Raw genomic sequence first — 18,534 nt, 5'->3', positions numbered from 1 at the left:
TTTTTTTAAGATTTATTTATTTTATTACAAAGTCAGATATACAGAGAGGAGGAGAGACAGAGAGGAAGATCTTCCCTCCGATGATTCACTCCCCAAGTGAGCCGCAACGGCCGGTGCGTGCCAATCCGAAGCTGGGAACCAGGAACCTCTTCCAGGTCTCCCACACGGGTGCAGGGTCCCAATGCATTGGGCCGTCCTCGACTGCTTTCCCAGGCCACAAGCAGGGAGCTGGATGGGAAGTGGAGCTGCCGGGATTAGAACCGGCGCCCATATGGGATCCCGGGGCTTCAAGGCGAGGACCTAAGCCGCTAGGCCACGCCGCCGGGCCCGGTACAGGATTTCTTTTTCTGTCTCTCTCTTTATAACTGTCTTTCAAGTAAATAAAATACATCTTGAAGAGAGAGAATGAGAAAGAGAATTGAGAAGGCCTGAGAGTGCCAATAACTGAAGGCAGGAGGAGAATTTGGGAGGGAGAGGGAGGAGCAGGGGTGAGGGGACTGTATTTGGAACACGTCTCCCTGGAAGTGCCCCTTGGACTTTCAGGAGGAGGTACCAGGAGGCCTGAGGAAATGCTGTAGCAGTTGCTTGCCATCAAAGCCAGGGCAGGCACTTAACCTAGTGACTAAGACACCCACAGCGCATGCTGGAGTAAGCAGATTCAGTATCCAGCTGTGGCTTTCAACTCCAGATTTCCATTGATGCACATGCTAGGGCATTCTGGTGTTTGCTCAAGTCCTTGGGTCCCTGCTACCCACACTAGAATCCTAGATTGAACTTCCAGCTTCAGCCTTGACCTTGCTGGGTCTACGCAGGGAGCTGGGGAGTAAGATGGGTCTGTGCAGCCAGCAGAGAAGAGTTCCCTCTATTTCGCCTGCCTATCTGTCAGTCTGTCTCTTACATAAAAACAAACAAAAAGGAACATATTGGAAAGATTTCTGGAGGCTCAGAGTGGCCAGACTTGCAAAGTGAGCTGGAGGCTGGGAGACTGGCCACCATGGGCATGGTCAGCCAGGTGCAGCCAGCATAGTTTGCTGGGCTTTTAAAGTCTCCCCTGGGGCCTGGTGCGATAGTGTAGCAGTTAAAGTCCTCGCCTTGAATATGCTGGCATCCCATATGGGCGCTGGTTCTAATCCCAGTGGCCCCACTTCCCATCCACCTCCCTGCTTGTGGCCTGGGAAAGCAGTCAAGGATGGGCCGGAGTGTTGGGGCCCTGCACCCCATGGTTTCTGGCTTTGGATCAGCTCAGCTCCGGCCGTTGCTGTCACTTGGGGAGTGAATCATTGGATGGAAGATCTTCCTCTCTGTCTCTCCTCCTCTCTGTATATCTGTCTTTCCAATTAAAAAAAAAAATCTTAAAAAAAATAAATAAATAAAGCCTCCCCTGGCCTGCGCCTCAGTGAGAAGCTCCCAGGACTTAAAGTAGAGTACACTACAGCCCAAGCCCAGGCACAGGGCTACATCCTCTGTGCCCGGGGAGGTTTCCAGAAAGGATATTCCTCCATCCCTGGAACACCAAGGACAGCGTCCCACACTCCGGGACTCTTCTCCCATGCAGAGCTGGGCTGTGCTTCTGGCCCGTGAGCAGCGGCAGAGTTAGCTGCTTGGGCCACAAGAATCCAGCAGAAGACGGTGCTTCTCACGGTGTCTGGGAACCCTGAGATGTCCTGTAGGAAAAGTACTTGTCGCATTGAGATGGTATGGACAAAGATGTCAGTGTTCCAGAGTGTACCTGGAACTGTGTTTTTGACCCAGGCACGGAGAAGCCAACACACCAGGAGACAACGTCTTTGAGAAGGTGATAGGCTACGGACGGTTCCTGAGACAAGAGAGGAACCTCGTGGGGAGGCATTGGGGGAAGGGAAGGGCAAACAGGAGGAGGTTAGCTAACAGGGTTAGCTTGGAGTCAGGCCGGTGGCCTTGGTGGGAGGAAACAGGCAGGGCAGGTGACCAGCTGGGCAGGGACAGGATCAGCCAGTTCGAGCCCTGGGCTGTATAGCCTGGTTGCCGTTTGTCCAGTACCTGGCTGGGAAAGGAAGGGTGCTGTTCTGGTCTAAAGGAGTCAGGAGGCCCTGGGGAGTGTGGCTTTAGGACTGGTTGGTTTGTATATCAAAGAGGCATTTGCTCACAGGCTGCTTGCTCTCTCCAGGAAACAGCTAACCTTGGGAGGGCTAAGACCTCCCTGAGTGGTGGCAGTCAAGTGCTGGAAAATAAAGACAATAACACCCAGGACTGCTGCGAGCAGGAATGCAAGTGAAGACGTTAGAGACCCTCCCATCTATGCTCTGCCACCAGCTGTCTCCCCAGAATTCCTGACCCTCAAGGCACAGCTGCTGGTCTCAACAGTGTGGAATGCAGGAATATCCACAGGACTCACTCATCAGTGCCCGTCAGCATATGTCCGATGAGCTGCCCACACTGGGCGGCAAATGGAGACAGGGCTAGTGAGTATTGTTGCTCAGCAGGTTAAGCCGTCTCTTGGGGTACCCATCCCATGTCCGAGCCCCTGGGGTGGAGTCCTCCCTCTGCTTCTGATCCAGCTAATGTGTTTAGGAAGCAGGTGCTGGGAAAGCCAGCATGGAATTTCTGGCTCTCAGCTTTGGCCTAGCCCAGCCTCAGCTATTGCAAGGATTGGGGGAGCGAACAGCCATTTCTCTCTCCCTGTCACTCTTTCCCATAAATATCTTTAAAAAAGGATGATTCGCATCACTTTGTAATGAGCTTATTACTGCCATTATAGAGATTGGGAAACTGAGGTCACAGAGTTCAAATCCAGGTTTGCCACATTCCAGCACCAAGCCCCTTCCACTGCAGCTGTCCCGCATCTTAAGCAAACTTCCTTCACACCCCAGAAACAAGACGCTGCCCAACTGTGCCCACTAGAGAAACCCCTCATTGTCAGTCACCGGGAGCTGGAAGCACCTCCCCTCTGCCTGCCTTCCCGCAGCCTCCAGCACTGGCTTCCCCTGACCCCTGTACCCCCTCCCGCCTTTTTAGGGATACCCCAGGCCCAGCATTGCTTGAAGTTCAAGTTTGAACACATCCTAGCAGGTTTGGTGCATACATTAATTTTCTTTTCCCCTAACATGCCTCAGGGGTGTGGGAAGGAGGGAATGCTGGCAATTAATATGCAAATGCATGCAGATGACATCGAAATCTAGGTGTCGCAGAATAAACGGGCAGATCAGGCCATCAGGGCAGGTCCAGCGGGACCCGCAGCCCTTGGCTCGCGGGAGAGCGTGCAGCAATGGCTCTGGAGGCCGGCGGCGGAAGGAAGAGGCGCAGAAACGCGCTGGCCATCCTTCCGGCCCGCGGTCTCGGTTGCTTCAACCGCGCCGCGGCGGGTGGGGCGGGGAGCGGGGGTGCAGTCTCTGAAGCCCTCTCGGGACTGCGGCAGCAAGCAGCGGCTGTTTGTGTGCATGGCTTCTCAGCCAGGACGCCCCTGCTTACTGAATCAGGCTGTCTGGAGGATCTTTCCATACGTGGTAACATCCCCTGCCTCCGGAAATACCGAGTGAGGCCAGCCCGGGGATGCTTAATCCAGAGGCGCCCACAGGATCCAGGGGGCGCTGCATTTTACAATCTCTCTCTCTCTTTTCTATCCAGTGTACCCCACACCAACCAATAAAGGCAGAATCTAAAGGGGCAGGGCATGATGAAACACAGGCATCAATATTAAAATAGAAAGAATAAAGAAAAAGCTCTGGTGTTGCGGCACTGGAGGCTAAGACACCCCTGGCAGCCCTCTACATGCTGGCATGCCATATTAGTACCAGTCCTGGCTGCTCCGCTTCTTAAATTTCTCTTTCTTCCTTAAGATGTATTTATTTGAAAGTCAGAGTTATAGATGGAAAGAAAGAGACAGAAGAAAGATCTTGCATCTGCTGGTTCACTCCCCAAACAGACATGATGACCAGAGCATGACCAGATGGAAGCCTGGAGCTGGAAGCTTCATTCGGGTCCCCAAGAAGCTGTAGGGACCCGAGCTCTTTCCTAGGTGCATCAGCAAGGAGCTGGATCACAAGTGGAGCATCCGGGACTCCAATCAGCACTCATATGGTATGTTGTTGCCAAAGGCCTTGGCTTTAGTCACTATGCCACAGCGCTGGCCCCAAAGATGCTTGGTACACCTCTGTTCTCCTGGGGCTATATTTAGCTTCAGGCCCAACACCTGGAGCATGCTTTTGGGGTCTCCCCTTTTAGGAAGGGAACAGGACTGGGGCTGAAACAGGCAGCAGTAGATGCCATGAAAACACTGAGCTCTTTCCCTACACATTTACAGCAGGTGCCGCTTTGAGCATTCTATTTGCCCAGTGCCTTAGGTTGACCACTGCCGGGGCCCTGGACCAAATCTGCTCTGCCTGGCCGGAGCTGCTGAGGTCCTGGCTGTCAACTGTTTGAGCCTTGACCCCAACTATGACACTGTGATGAGGAGTGCTAGTCTCTAGTTAGACTGGGCTAGACGCCCACCTGATTTTGATATTTGCTGTGTGAGTTCGGACAGGTGGCTCTGTCTCTGAGCCTTGGCTTCCCCCTGGAAATGGGATCAGAAGTCCTTCTTTGTGCGGAGAGAGAGATTCCATCTTCTGGTTCATTCCCCAGATGCTTGCAATAGTTGGGATTGAACCAAGCTGAAGCCAGCGGCTAAAGTCCTCGCCTTGAAAGCTCAGGGATCCCATATGGGCGTCGGTTCTAATCCCGGCAGCTCCACTTCCCATCCACCTCCCTGCTTGTGGCCTGGGAAAGCAGTCAAGGACGGCCCAATGCTTTGGGACCCTGCACCCATGTGGGAGACCTGGAAGAGGTTCCTGGTTCCTGGCTTCAGATTGGCGTGCACTGGCCGTAGCGGCTCACTTGGGGAGTGAATCATCGGACGGAAGATCTTCCTCTCTGTCTCTCCTCTTTGTATATCTGACTGTAATAAAATAAATAAATCTTTAAAACTAACAAACAAACAAACACCCCATCTAGATCTCCCATGTGAGTGTCAGAGAACCAAACACTCGGGCATCCTTTGTTGCCTTCCCAGGCGCATCAGCAGGGGGCTGAATTGGAAGTAGAGCAGCCAGGACTGGCACTCAGCTCTGAGATGCTGGCATTGTAAGCAGCACCTGACCCACTGCACCACAGCGCTGGCCCTGGAATCACTTCTTTCTTTAAAGGGAACTCCACTTGACTTTTCCTGCCCCATGCATCTGCCTTAATCTTTTATTTGCTTTTTAAATTTTTTGTCCCCTCCTTTATTTCTTCTGTCGATCCCCTCTTGAGGTTTCTATTACACAGGGCACTTAGAACTTCTGAGAGACACCCCTTGGCAGCCTGGCTTCAGAGCCCCCACCCTTCCCTAAGCCCGACAGCTTCCCTTCCTGACTTCCTTTCTGCCACATGGTGACCTGATCTTAGCACAAGATTGGGAGTCAGAAGGCCCATGCAGAGGCTCTGTCACTCACCCACGAGCGTCAGCACTAAAAAACACCTCTTGGAGCCTTGCGTCTGGTACGTGGAAGATGGTTCACAATTGCTACCTTCTGTGAATGTCAAGTTTCCTCCCTTTATGCAACTGAGAGTCCTCATCTGTTGCCTACACTTCTGAAGTGCACATAATGGCCACTAAAGCCATTGGAAACTTGATCCAGGTCTTCCCCATGGGTGGTAGGAACCCAGGCACTGGAGCCTTAACTGTCACTGCAACGGCTGAAAGCTGGAGGCAGGTGTCCAAGCCATGCGCTCTGATGTACAAAGTGGGTGACCTCGCTGACCACTGAACTGCTAGGCCATAGGTTCTGAACTGCTGCCCAGTGCTCCTAACAGCTGAGGCTGAAACAGGAAGCCAACAGGAGCCACCTCTTGGTGGTGACAGAGGTAGATAACAGCACTTGACACAGATTGGACTGAGACGGTGGGGACATGTGCAGCGTCTGGAGAGGAAGGTCAGCGGGGGCAGGCTGTGTGTCTCTCACTAAGTGTTTGACCAAGACCCCGGGCCTTGGTGCTTCCTTGCTAATGTGAGAACAGTGGTGAAGCACAGCCGTTGATTTCTGCTTCTGCGTAGCTCGCGTACGGCAGGCACCGAGCCAAGCGCTGGCACTGCAAGGGCATTGGGGTGGCACAGCGCTCAAGACTTGTTTGGGACATCTGACTCCCATGTCAGAGGGCCTCGGGTTCAAGCCTTGCCTCTGGTTTTCTGCAAATGGAGCAACTGGCCATAACCCAAGTAGTTGGGTCCCTGTTATGGTCATGGGAGACCCGGATTGAGTTCTGCGATCCTGGTTTTGGTTTGGCCCAATCCCGGATGCTATTGTGGGTATCTGAGATTCTCTTAGTCTCCGTCTGTGCCATGCAAGTTAAATGAAAGTTAAAACATGGCACCACACTGTGTAATCTCCTTCCAGTCCCACTGCGATCCTGTATAGGGAGGCTCACTCTTTGTCCCATTTTACAGATGAAGAAATGAAGGCACAGGGGCAGTGACTTGCCTTTTTTTAAAAAAAAGACTTATTTATTTTTATTGGAAAGACATTTACAGAGAGAAGGAGAGACAGAGAGAAGAGACCCTTCCATTCTCTGGCTCACTCTCCAAATGGCTGCAACAGCCAGAGCTGAGCCGATCTGAAGCCAGGAGCCAGGAGCCAGAAGCTTCTGGGTCTCCCATGTGGGTGCAGGGATCTAAGGACTTGGGCTGTCTTCCACTGCTTTCCCAGGCCACAAGCAGGGAGCTGGATCAAAGGTGGACCAGCTGAGACACGAATTAGCATCCATATGGGATGCAGTGCTTGGAGGGGGAGGATTAACCAGTTGAGCTATCGCACTAGCCCCCAGTGACTTGTTTAAGATCACACAGCTGGTAAATGAGGGCAGCTGAGCTTAGAATGCAAAAGGTCAGGTTTGAAGCCAGACCTTCATGACTTCCTTATGGAAGATGCCAAATACAGGTACGTGGGAGGCACGACTTGGTCTCGTGATGGACCCTGCGGGTCAGCAGGGATTACCTATCACCCCTGAGGCCAGGGATGGGGGATATGTCAGTAGGTGAGGGTGGGAATTGGGTGACATGGTCCCCCCAAGGCATGGTCTGCCTGGTGATGCACACACCTTTGTGTTTCCTGCCAGACAGGGGCGTGTCCTGATGGCGTCTTGCCAGCGCCACAGCCCAGCTGCCTCTCCCTCCTCTGTGGAGTTTGGAGTTCCCCCCAGCCAGCCCTAGCGAGGGGAGCAACTCCTCGTCTCAGGAGGCTGACGCTGGTCTGGGGGACTGCAGATATTAATAGCAGCCGGCAGCACTGTGTCATTCATGCAGGTGATTCAGCACTCCAGGCTAGGCCCCCATCCCCATCCAGAGGGGACCTCTGAGTAAAGGGATTGGCATCCTGGATAGAACTCTGATTAGGGGTCAAGGTTGTTAGGAGCTTCCTGGCTGGGGAGGGGCTGAGAGAGGGAATATGCTGCTCTCTGCCTCTCTCCTGGGGCCTTGGCCAAACTCTGTTGTGGTATTGGAAGGTGGCAGAGGGGGAAGTGGAGAAGCGGATGTGGTTTCCAGCACCACTTCCTGCCCCTCCCTCTGTTGAAAGGCATGCTCCTCCTAAGTTCCTCTTGACCAGATTGGGGAGTGGGGGCTGGTGAAGAGGAAGTGGTGGAAGTAGTGGGGGGCAGGTGGCAGGTGGGGAAGTTCTTGCTCGGACTGACCCCAGGAAACAAGCTCTGGGCTTCGTGGCTTTCTGCTTTCTCTCTGCTTTGCTGTGTTTGAGGACAGCCAGCTGTTCCAGAGGCAATCACTGAAAATTATGGTTAGAGTAGCAGCAGGTTCAGGGCACTGTGTGCCAGGCACTGGGTATCGGTCACCAGCCCTGTGTTTCAGACGGGGCAATGGTAGCCATTTCTAGGTGATGTCAGTGGCTCCAGGCACACAGGCAGATCGGGGGCACAGCTGACACCCGAGCGTGAGTGGCCTGGCACCACGATGCCGTCCTTGGTGCCTCCGCCTCCACCCCATGCCTGGCTGGCTCTGCGGCCCCTCTAGGCCTCAATGTCCTGGTTTGTGCAGCGGGGTTAGCTGGAGTAGTGAAGTTTGTCTGCCTCCAGTGATGCTCCTTTCCTGGGGTATGTGATTCTCACTCTGTTTCTCCCATGCTGGACTCTCAGCTGCCCCATGGAGCGAAGGCATAAAGGCTGTGTCTGTCACCAGTGGATTCCTGGTCCTCAGCATGGACCCACAAAGGCGCAGAAGCACTCAGCAGGTGTTTATGGACCAAGTGGCCATGGAGGGTCTGAGCATTGTCCTGTGTGGTTGGATGAATGCCCTCGGCCCGGGCCGGGGGATGGGATATGATTCTGCACCTCCGTGCTCCCAGGGGACATTTGGCAGTGGGTGTCACCCTAGCTGTCACAAGGCACTAGGGGAGGAGCTACTGGCATCTTCTGTGTGGAGTGGCGGGGATGCCAGTATGCAGAGGACTGCCTTGAAGGTCAACAGCGCAGAGTGTGAGAAACACACCTGCAGCGCACGTCATAGGATCCGTGGTGGCAGGCAGGGTGGCTCACGGAGTCTGCGGAAGGCTGCGGCTGCCCTTGGGGTAAAGAGCCACCAATTGGAGGATGGCTCACTTTGTGTCCATCTGTCTCCTTACTGCCCCACAACCTACATCCCCAGTGTAGAGTTTTCCCGAGCCCCCGTCTTCACCTCTGATCCCCCTAAATGCCAGAGCCTCCACTCAGCTTTTGTGGGTGGCTAGACATCAACAGAAACAGAGCTGGGTTTGAAGCCCCCTCCTACCCACTCTCCCTACCCGGGTCTCCAAGTTCCCTGTATAAGGTAACAAACATGAAAAGCTGCCGAATCAGCCAGCCTACGTTCTGTGTATTAACCTGCTGCGTGATCTCCAGAAGGTTCCTGAACTGCCCTGAGAAAACAACCTCATGGATGGTGAGGATGAGAGACAGGCCTGTGGTACTTGGCCCCACAGCAAGTCCCAAAAAAAAAAAAAAAAAAAAAAGTCTGATGGCGTCTCTGAGGTGAGCTGACTTTGCCCAAGGTCACAGAGCCGGGAACTGGCCAAGCTGGGTCTGCACTGCAGGACTGTGTGACCCCAAAGCAGCTGCTCACTAATTAGTGAAGTTCAGAGCTTCTGCTTTCCTATTGAGGAAGTTAATTACTTCCGTCTCCAGAAAGATGCATTTATTAGACAAACACAGAAAGCACCTAGCACGTAGTAGGCTCTTTAAACACAGCATTTCAACGTGGCTGGTTTTCTTCACCAACAAAGCAGACACACAGGCTTGCCTCGAAGGGAATGGGAGGTGCAAGCTGTGGGTTCCTGGGACAAGTGTTGGTAAGTGGGGCTGGAGCACTGGTGTGACACAGAGGGCTGGTGGAAAACCCAGAACTGGGAAGGTATGGACTCGAAGCCCAAGCCCTACTACAGGTCCTGGTTTGAGGTCAGATTCATGGTGCTGGCCTTGATCCTTAATATACATATTAGGAACATAGCATATGCTAAGCATTTCATGTGTTAAACTCACTTCATCCTCATACCACAAAGAGATGATTTTTATTTTATTTTTTTATTACAAAGTCAGATATACAGAGAGGAGGAGAGACAGAGAGGAAGATCTTCCGTCCGATGATTCACTCCCCAAGTGACCGCAACGGCCAGTGCTGCACCAATTAGGAACCAGGAACTAGGAACTTCTTTCCAGGTCTCCCACGCGGGTGCAGGGTCCCAATGCATTGGGCCGTCCTCGACTGCCTTCCCAGGCCACAAGCAGGGAGCTGGATGGGAAGTGGAGCTGCCGGGATTAGAACCGGCGCCCATATGGGATCCCGGGGCTTTCAAGGCGAGGACTTTAGCCACCAGACCACGCCGCCGGGCTCATCAAAGAGATGATTTTAAAGGCTTCTTTATTCAAAGGCTGGGGAGAGAGAGAGGGAGAGGAGAGACAGGGAGAAAATGCTAGCTACCTTCTCTCTACTGATTCACTTCATAGATGGCTGAAGCAGCACTGAACCTGGAGCTTGTAGTTCAGGCTGCGTCTCCCTTGTGGCTGGCAGGAGCAGCTGGACCTGACACCTGAGTCAGCCCCTGCTGCCTCCCAGGATGCACATTAGCAGGAAACTAGATAAGAAGCAGAGCTGGCATTCCATGTAGGATGCAGACACCCTAAGCAGTGCCCTGACTGGTGCATCCCATGCTGGGCCTGGAGGGCCTGCTTCTGACTGAAGATAGGAGTTCAGAGGGGTGAGGCTGTGTGCCCGTGGCTGTCTGCCAGCTCCCACGTGCCCCGAGCGCACCCCATCAGTGCCCTGAGGATGCAGCCTGTCAGAGAAGGGGTTGTCCCGGTGGAATTCCCCCAAGCGCTGCTTCCAAGAGCCCACTCCTTCCGCCCAGCTGCAGCAGGGAGCAGGAAGCTGAGTCAGGGGAGGGCTTTCCAGGGGGGAAGGGAGAGGGCCATGGCGGGTGGGGGGCGAGGGAGTGGTGAGAACAGCTCCGACCCAGGCGGGAGGGCGTGCACAGAGGGTCAAGGATGGACGACTGGGGTGACCTCAGGAGGAGATCCCAGGGCGTCTCCACATCTCCCATGAACACTTGGGGCCTCTCCCTCTTGTTCCCACAAAGGCTGCAGTTTGCAAAACCCAACCCCTCCCCTGAGGGCCTGTGGTTTCCTGTGGGTCTGGGGTCTTGCCTGACTCGGCAGCAGCTGAGACTGCAGGAGGTGGTGGTGAAAACCCGTTCTTTGCCTTCTCATGCTGGGGCTGTCCTACCCCGTTCCCCCCCACCTCCACCGGCCCCTGAGTCAGCATTCCCCTGGAGGACAGGGCGGGGTCACCCAGTCAGGGGTGCCTCTTTAAAGCGCCCTCACCGGGGCTGCTGCAGCCAGACCCTGCTGCCCTCACCATGAGTCCCAGACAGCCTGTGGTCCTGGCACTCCTCGCGCTGGGCTGCTGCTTTGCTGCCCCTCGCCACCAGCCCACCGTCGTGGTCTTCCCCGGAGAGCTGAGAAGCAGGCTCACCGACCGGCAGCTGGCAGAGGTAGATCAGGGCATGACTTGAGGGCATGATGGGGGATCAGAGATGTCCAGGGGTCGGCAGTGATGGGGAGGCAATCTGGGGGGTGCTGGACAGTGACGGCCAGGAAGCAGCAGTAGTGGGAGTTTTCTAGGTGGGCAATGATGCAGAGTGGGATGTGGGTGTGTGGAGGGTTTGGGTGGGTGTGAACAGAGGTAGCAAGCCCTGGGGCAGGTGTCCAGGGGCGAGGAAGGGCTGAGGATGTCTGCAGGAGTTTGATGCGGTAGGGCCAGGCCCTGAGCACCTGCAGGGATAGCAGGGTCTGGGTGCAGGAGGGGAGCCCAAGGTCTCAAGTATGTATTTGGTTTTCCCCCTTCCCTCTCCGCTCCCCACCCAGGAGTACCTGTACCGTTATGGTTACACCAAGGCAGCTGGCATCCACCGAGGGAACCAGGCGTTTCCTGCAGCATTGCTGCGCCTGCAGAAGCAGCTGGCCCTGCCGCAGACGGGTGAGCTGGACAGCGCCACCCTGGACGCCATGCGAGCCCCGCGCTGCGGAGTCCCGGATGTGGGCAGATTCCAAACTTTCGAGGGTGACCTCAAGTGGCACCACCACAACATCACATATTGGTGAGCCTCCTGGCTTGGGCGGGTCCCCCTGGCCCATCACCAAGTCTGCAGGCCGCCGCTTTAAGTGCCTCTGTTTCCGCTGTGGGGAACTGGGTCATGTAAGCCAGGTCCTTCCAGGTGCCCTCTGAGTGTCCCGGGTCTCTGAGTGCCCTGTGTCCGCAGAGCTCCCACCACTGCCTCGCTCATGCCTCTCACTGCCTGCCCCTTACTCCCTCTTGCGGGTCCCTCTTACAGGATTCAGAACTACTCGGAAGACCTGCCGCGCAACGTGATCGACGACGCGTTTGCCCGCGCCTTTGCGCTTTGGAGCGCGGTGACGCCACTCTCCTTCACCCGCGTGTACAGCCGCGACGCAGACATCGTCATCCAGTTTGGGGTCGCGGGTGAGACCCCGGGGGGTGGGGAGGAGGAGTCCGGGCCACGGAGAGCGGTGTCCTGACCCGGCGAACTAACCCTCTCTCCACTCGCATCCTCAGAGCACGGAGATGGGTACCCTTTCGACGGCAAAGATGGACTCCTGGCACACGCCTTTCCCCCAGGCCCCGGCATCCAGGGAGATGCCCACTTCGACGACGAGGAGCTGTGGACCCTGGGCAAGGGCGTCGGTGAGACCCAGGTCCTGCTGGCGCCCATAAGCTCCACGTCTCCCATCGCCAGCTGCCCTGACTCGGATTGTCTCTTCCTCCTGCAGTGGTTCCTACCTACTTTGGCAACGCCGACGGCGCCCCCTGCCACTTCCCCTTCACTTTCCAGGACCGCTCCTACACCACTTGCACGGCAGACGGCCGCTCCGACGGCATGCTCTGGTGCAGTACCACGGCCAACTACGACAGCGACCAGCGCTTCGGCTTCTGCCCCAGCGAAAGTGAGTTTGGGGTCCTGGCAAAAGGAAGCAGCGCTCCTCGCTCGATCCGCCTCCCAAGGGTCCAGAACTGTGGGGGCTGTGGAGCCTGCAAGTCCTGCTCTGGTGGTGGGTGACTGGGTGGCGTTCAGGCTTCCGGTCTATGAGATGAGGAGGGGGAAGGAGGCAGAGAATGGTCAGCAAAGAGCCGGGTGGCCCTTGTGGGTAACCACGAGATTCCTACTAGGACTCTACACCCAGGATGGCAATGCGGACGGCAAGCCCTGCCACTTCCCCTTCACCTTCCAGGGCCGTAGCTACTCGGCCTGCACCACTGATGGCCGTTCCGACGGCTACCGCTGGTGTGCCACCACAGCCAGCTACGACCAGGACAAGCTCTACGGCTTCTGCCCAACCCGAGGTAGTGCACCCCCGCTGCCCAGCATGGCCGGGCCTCTGCTGCTTCTAGAGTCCCCACAATAGCCGCCCCCACCCCCCGCCCCATCCACCACGATTTCCTTCTCCTTGGCTGTGCTCCACCGCGCCCCCTAGTCCTTGGCAGCCCCTACACCCCCTCTGCTTACCTGAGCCCCCCCTCCTTTCCAGCCGACTCTACGGTGATCGGGGGCAACTCGGCTGGGGATCTGTGCGTCTTCCCCTTCGTTTTCCTGGGCAAGGAGTACTCGAGCTGCACCAGCGAGGGCCGCAAGGATGGGCGCCTCTGGTGTGCCACCACGTCCAACTTCGACAGCGACAAGAAGTGGGGCTTCTGTCCTGACCGAGGTGGGCGGTGATGATGATGGGGATGGCCAAGGCTGGCGGTTGGCCGCGGTGAGCATGGCACTCACGGCCTCTGGCCTTCCCACAGGGTACAGCTTGTTCCTTGTGGCAGCCCACGAGTTCGGCCACGCGCTGGGCTTGGACCACTCGACTGTGCCAGAGGCGCTCATGTACCCCATGTACCGCTACCTGGAAGGGTCCCCACTGCACGAAGATGATGTGGACGGCATCCAGAAACTGTATGGTGAGACCTGGAGGGAGGGAGGCGAAGGAAGGGCAGGGCCAGGCTCCGTATTGGAGAATGGAGAACGGCCAGAGGTGGGCTCCAGGTGTTGGGCCGGAAACATCTGTCTGAGTGGAGATGGGGGTCCATGAAGAAATTTGACAAGCCAATTTCCACACCAGTAAAGGGGGGGTTGAACACAGCACCTGCTTCACCAGATGTTAGCACATCACCAGATGTTAGAAGGATGCTGGCATGGAGTAAGCATGGTAGAAGGGTTCATATTTTATGGCTCTTGTCACTTGTTACTGTCCCATTCATTCCTCATTTTGAAGTGAAGAGGGGGTAGGTGTTTGACCCCTCAGTGAAGCCCTTGGCGTCCCATCTGAGGAGCTGGGGCTGGCCAGCTGCCTCCAGTGCTGCCTCCCTGGATGGCAGGTGCCAGCCAGGGGTGCCCGGAGGTGGGTCCCCCATGAGCTCTTGACTCCCAGCTTTGGGGAGAGCCTCTGCAGCCCTGGCACAGGGCTTGTGAGGGGAGTTACACCTGCAATGGGCTCACTTTCTTAAAGACACAAATAAATGGGGTTTAAAATGAGGAGGTTCCGGACCCTACTTCATCCATCCGTTTGAAGGCCAGAGCAGCCAGTAGCATGCATTGCTAAAGGCGCTTATATTCCTCCTGAAAGCCCTAGAAAGCGTCTTACCCACCTGCCTGTCTGTGTGCCCAGGCCTGGACCCAACCCATGGTTTGGGTAAATGAGTGTTAGTGGTTGGGCCAAGGCAGGCTCTGCCCCTGCCACCAGGCAAGTGTGTGCAGGAGACAGCACCGTGTTAGGTTAAGGGGTGGTGAGATGGGCCCCCCAGCGCAGTTCCTTTGCTATCTCCTTCCAGGTCCTAACCCTGACCCCCAGCCTCGACCACCTGCCACCACCCCCCAACCACAGCCTACCACCACCACCCCCCAACCACAGCCTACAGCTCCCCCGACCATCTGCCCCACTGGCCCCCCTACTGTGCGTCCCTCGGAGCCCCCCACCACCAGCCCCACCGGTGCTCCCTCAGCTGGCCCTACCGGGCCGCCCACGGCCGGCCCCTCAGCTGTGCCCACAGCGCCCTGGGACCCAGCTGATGACGTCTGTGAAGTGGACATCTTTGATGCCATTGCCGAGATCGGAAACCAGCTGCTGGTCTTCAAGGATGGGTGAGGGGATGGGGCCACGTGCGCGAGGGAGGGGGCCCCTGTGTGCCCCTCGGGGCCTTGGAATCGGGCCCAGCGTCGCATCTTCCTCTTTTCACGTGTGCAGGAGGTACTGGAAGTTCTCCGAGGGCAGGGGGCGCCAGTCGCAGGGCCCCTTCCTTATCGCAGACACTTGGCCCGCATTGCCCGCCAAGCTGGACGCCGCCTTTGAGGAGCCGCTCACCAAGAAGCTTTTCTTCTTTTCGGGTCCGTTTCTCATCTTCTCTGCCCCTACCCCGCCCCGTGCCCCTGCAGCCCCACCAGACTGGGGGGCCTGGAAAGCCCTCGTGGCAGGTGCAATGGTGCACCCGGATAGAAGCCTGCCGGGCTCCACACCGCACCCTCGCGCAGTCGCACCTGCGGCTCCAACCTGGGGTGCAGAGAGAAGCGCAGCCCCGAGGGGCCACGCTGGGTCTCCATTCCCCACCACCCGGCTCTCTTGCAAGGGGACTAAGGGCTTCCCCCTTGCTCCTCCCTTCTTCCCTGCAGGCCGCCAGGTGTGGGTGTACTCGGGCGCATCAGTGCTGGGCCCCAGGCGTCTGGACAAGCTGGGCCTGGGCCGGGAGGTGACCCAGGTCACTGGTGTCCTCCCGCGCAGCGGGGGCAAAGCGCTGCTGTTCAGCGGGCAGCGCTTCTGGAGGTGAGAGCCGCCGCCGGCAGGGGGCGCCCGCCCGCCGCCCACCGCCCACCGCCCGCGCCTCAGCGTCTGTCTGCCTGCAGGTTCGACGTGAAGAAGCAGACGGTGGATCCCCGCAGTGCCACTCCCGTGGAGCAGATGTTCCCAGGGGTGCCCTTGAACACACACGACATCTTTCAGTACCAAGGTGAGGGCTGGACCAAGTGTGCCAGCGGGTGGTGGTGGTGGGGCGGTCCGTTCACATGCCTTGGGAACCGGGCAAAGTGACTGATACTCTTGGACCTGAAAGCACACAGCTCCAAACATTGACAAGGTCCCCACAGAGGCGGAGGCCTTGGCCAGGGCACAGCCGGGACTGGACCCAGGTCTCTTTGCCTCCCTGGCTATGTGGCTTGGAGTACTTTAATTCCCTTCTTACACCTTACCCTGTAAGGTGCTGAACCCTGCACCCCCAGCTGCCGTTGGGAACACAGTGAGTGTTAGTGACAGGTCAAAGCAGGCTCCACCCCTGCCACCAGGCGGGTGTGTGCAAGAGACACTTGCCTCTTGTCTGTGGACAGATGATGGCCACTTTGTAGACCCCCAGTTCTGCAAGGTGGGCCTGCGAATGGAGTTAGGCTTTCTTTCCCTTGCCCTTTGGAAACTGTTAACTCTCCCACCAAAACTGTTTTGTCAGAACTGGCACATGACCCGCCATTTGCCATCACTCCTTTGTGGACACCCCAGCCTCTGCTGCGACCGTTGTCCAGTGAGGGGAGGGGCGTTGGGAGTGGAGGGCAGTGGTGCTGGGAGTGGTCGCAGGCCAGTTCCAAGGTCAGAGAAGCGAGCGTGGTCTGGTCCCATCTCCTCAATACTCGTGTCATTTGCTGTGCACCGGCTGTTCTTAGAACAAATCAAGGTCATCTCTAGCCGAGGGCAGCTGCTTTCCCCCTCGACCCTGCCTGGGCAGCTGCTGTGCCCCGTTCAGTTCTGCGTGTGTCTCTCTCAGCGGATGTTGATGAATTATGAGATAGGTCATCCGTCCGTTCATCCTCTTGTTAGCTGATTCACAAAACATGTGCTGTGTGCCATGTTCTTGTCTGCTTTATGTGGACAGAGGGGAGGAGGTGTCGCGGGCAAACCTTGGCGATCACTAGTTAGAGCCCCCGGCTGCTCCACTTCCACCTTCCTGCTAACACGTTTGGGAAAGCAGCAGAGGGTGGCCCAGGTCCTTGGGACGCTATACCCACATAGGAGACCTGGAAGAAGTTCCTGGCTCCTGGCTTCAGATCAGCTCAGCTCCAACTGTTGTGACCTTGTGGAAAGCAAACCAGTGGATGGAAGATCTGCTGTGTTATCTCTTTGACACACTTCCTTTTGCAAAAAATAAAAAGGGAAAGAAAAAAGTTCAGAAAGATGTAGAACAGGTAGAAGAAATGACCGCATAGGTTTTGTTTGTGTGTGGGGGGGAGGGGAGGACTGGAGTCACCATTCTCACTCCTGTTGCCCGCAGAGAAAGCCTACTTCTGCCAGGACCGCTTCTTCTGGCGTGTGAGTGCCCGCAGCGAGGTGAACAAGGTGGACCAAGTGGGCTACGTGAACTTTGACATCCTGCACTGCCCTGAGGACTGAGACAGGGGGCCCTGCTACAGCAGCATGGGCCGAGTCCCTGTGGGGACAGAGCCAGTGTGCCGGACACAAACTGGGCCTTTGTCCTGGAGGAGGGAAAGGTGTGGAGGTGGGCTGGGCCCCCCTCTTCTCACCTTTCTTTGTTAGATGGAATGTTTCTAATAAATTCAATTCTTTAACCGTTTGGAGCGGAGCGTGTGTGTGTGTGTGTGTGTGTGTGTGTGTGTTGAATTTCCCTAACAGTGCTCTCTGCACCTCGCAACCGACAGTCCATCCGGGCCTTGCTGTTGGGAAGGTGTTGATGCGATTGCCTCTAGGAAGCGGCCAGCCTGTTTGTTCATTCATTATGCGATTGTTGAGCTTCTCGGGGGAGTGGAGCTCCTCCTGGGAGCTGGGCACCGGGAGAGGGAACTGAGTGGACTTTGCTCCTGCCTGCGGGGAGCCTCTCAATTGTTGGCACAGTTCAGAACTCACAGGAGCCACCTGGGAGCTTGCTGGGAGCGTGGTCTGCACGTGCCATCCCCAGGGGGAGTTCAGCCACAAGGAATCAGCCAGGCGGCTGGCGAGTGGGTCATACTTGGACAAAACCCAGTGTGTGATGTTTCACACTAATGTGCATGTGCATTTACGCATGCACATACCATGTACCCACACATATGTGTGCGCACACATGTGTGATTCCCATCCCCCCACCCCCGTGTTGTGGTTGAGGCCAGGAAACATTTTCCTGTCAAGGTGACCTCTGAGCTAGAACTGAATTGGGGAAGATGAGCAAAAGTTTCCTCTTGTGGGAGTGGCTTGGTTCTCAGAAGGAGTTTTCTGCAGAATCGTTAAACCTAACAGTCCAGGCTATGTTTCTATGTGTGGAAAACAGTACATAGAAGGGTGTTGATGACAGAAGTATTGAATTATTATTGAAACTGTGACTACCTAAATGCACGAGAAGGCAGTGGATAAAGCAAATATTGGGTAGATAGCACGAGGATGGTGGCTGGCCGGGCACTGTCTGGGTCTGTGGTGAAACAAGCCCATGAGACAGACACAGTGCCGCTGCCGCTGTGTAGTCCGTCGTGTTGTCATCACGTCCTCCCCCGCCATTTCACAGAAGAAAATCTAGTTGAGAAATTGACACAATTCACCCAAGATGTCACAGCTGGACACTGGTGATTGGAAAGTGGGTTCCTGGGCCGAGTGTTTGGGGGAACAGACGGGTGTGGAGGTGGCAGCTGGATTTCAGGGGAGCGGATTCTGGGCTGCTGGAGGGAGAGATGATGGTCTGGGCTAGACGAGAACGTCTGAATGAATGCAAAGCTAGGAAGGATGGCTCTGCCCTCACAGGACAGCATGGGCACTTGACTGAAGCTTGAGGGTGGCAGGTGAAGGAGACCTGGTCAGGTCTCCAGGCTTCTGGAGTATCACTCTGGGAGTGTCAGAAACAGCCCAGATGCCCGCCCCCCAAGCTGCCTCTCTCTCACACTACTCATCCATTTCTCACTCAGAAATGACTTGTTACCATTGGCTTACAAACATTCTTTTAAAAAATATTAGAGAGGGCTTGGCGGCGTGGCCTAGTGGCTAAGG

The 18,534-nt window shown here is 56.2% G+C and overlaps 1 protein-coding gene across 1 annotated transcript; it reads left to right on the top strand.

The window, feature by feature from the left end:
• The first annotated feature begins 10,797 nt into the window (after window positions 1-10,797).
• On the top strand, window positions 10,798-16,997 carry MMP9 (matrix metallopeptidase 9). Its single transcript, XM_004585870.3, has 13 exons — window positions 10,798-11,021; window positions 11,395-11,627; window positions 11,862-12,010; window positions 12,104-12,232; window positions 12,319-12,492; window positions 12,716-12,889; window positions 13,075-13,251; window positions 13,337-13,492; window positions 14,363-14,672; window positions 14,776-14,915; window positions 15,198-15,348; window positions 15,429-15,532; window positions 16,838-16,997. The coding sequence occupies exons 1-13, from the start codon at window positions 10,887-10,889 to the stop codon at window positions 16,954-16,956; spliced, it is 2,151 nt and encodes a 716-aa protein (XP_004585927.2). The 5' UTR covers window positions 10,798-10,886; the 3' UTR covers window positions 16,957-16,997.
• The last annotated feature ends 1,537 nt before the right edge of the window (window positions 16,998-18,534 follow it).

This window comes from Ochotona princeps, chromosome 22 (assembly GCF_030435755.1).
Source record: "Ochotona princeps isolate mOchPri1 chromosome 22, mOchPri1.hap1, whole genome shotgun sequence".
In the NCBI taxonomy this organism is placed as follows: Eukaryota; Metazoa; Chordata; class Mammalia; order Lagomorpha; family Ochotonidae; genus Ochotona; species Ochotona princeps.
Note: the sequence above shows the minus strand (reverse complement) of the source record. Positions and strands in the feature narration are given on the sequence as shown.

Excerpts from the sequence above, each read along its gene's own strand:
- MMP9 (XM_004585870.3), top strand. The coding sequence starts at position 10,887 with ATGAGTCCCAGACAGCCTGTGGTCCTGGCACTCCTCGCGCTGGGCTGC. Across the intron at positions 12,011-12,103 it reads CATCCAGTTTGGGGTCGCGG|AGCACGGAGATGGGTACCCT; the intron begins GTGAGACCCCGG and ends TCGCATCCTCAG. Across the intron at positions 15,349-15,428 it reads AGCGGGCAGCGCTTCTGGAG|GTTCGACGTGAAGAAGCAGA; the intron begins GTGAGAGCCGCC and ends GTCTGCCTGCAG.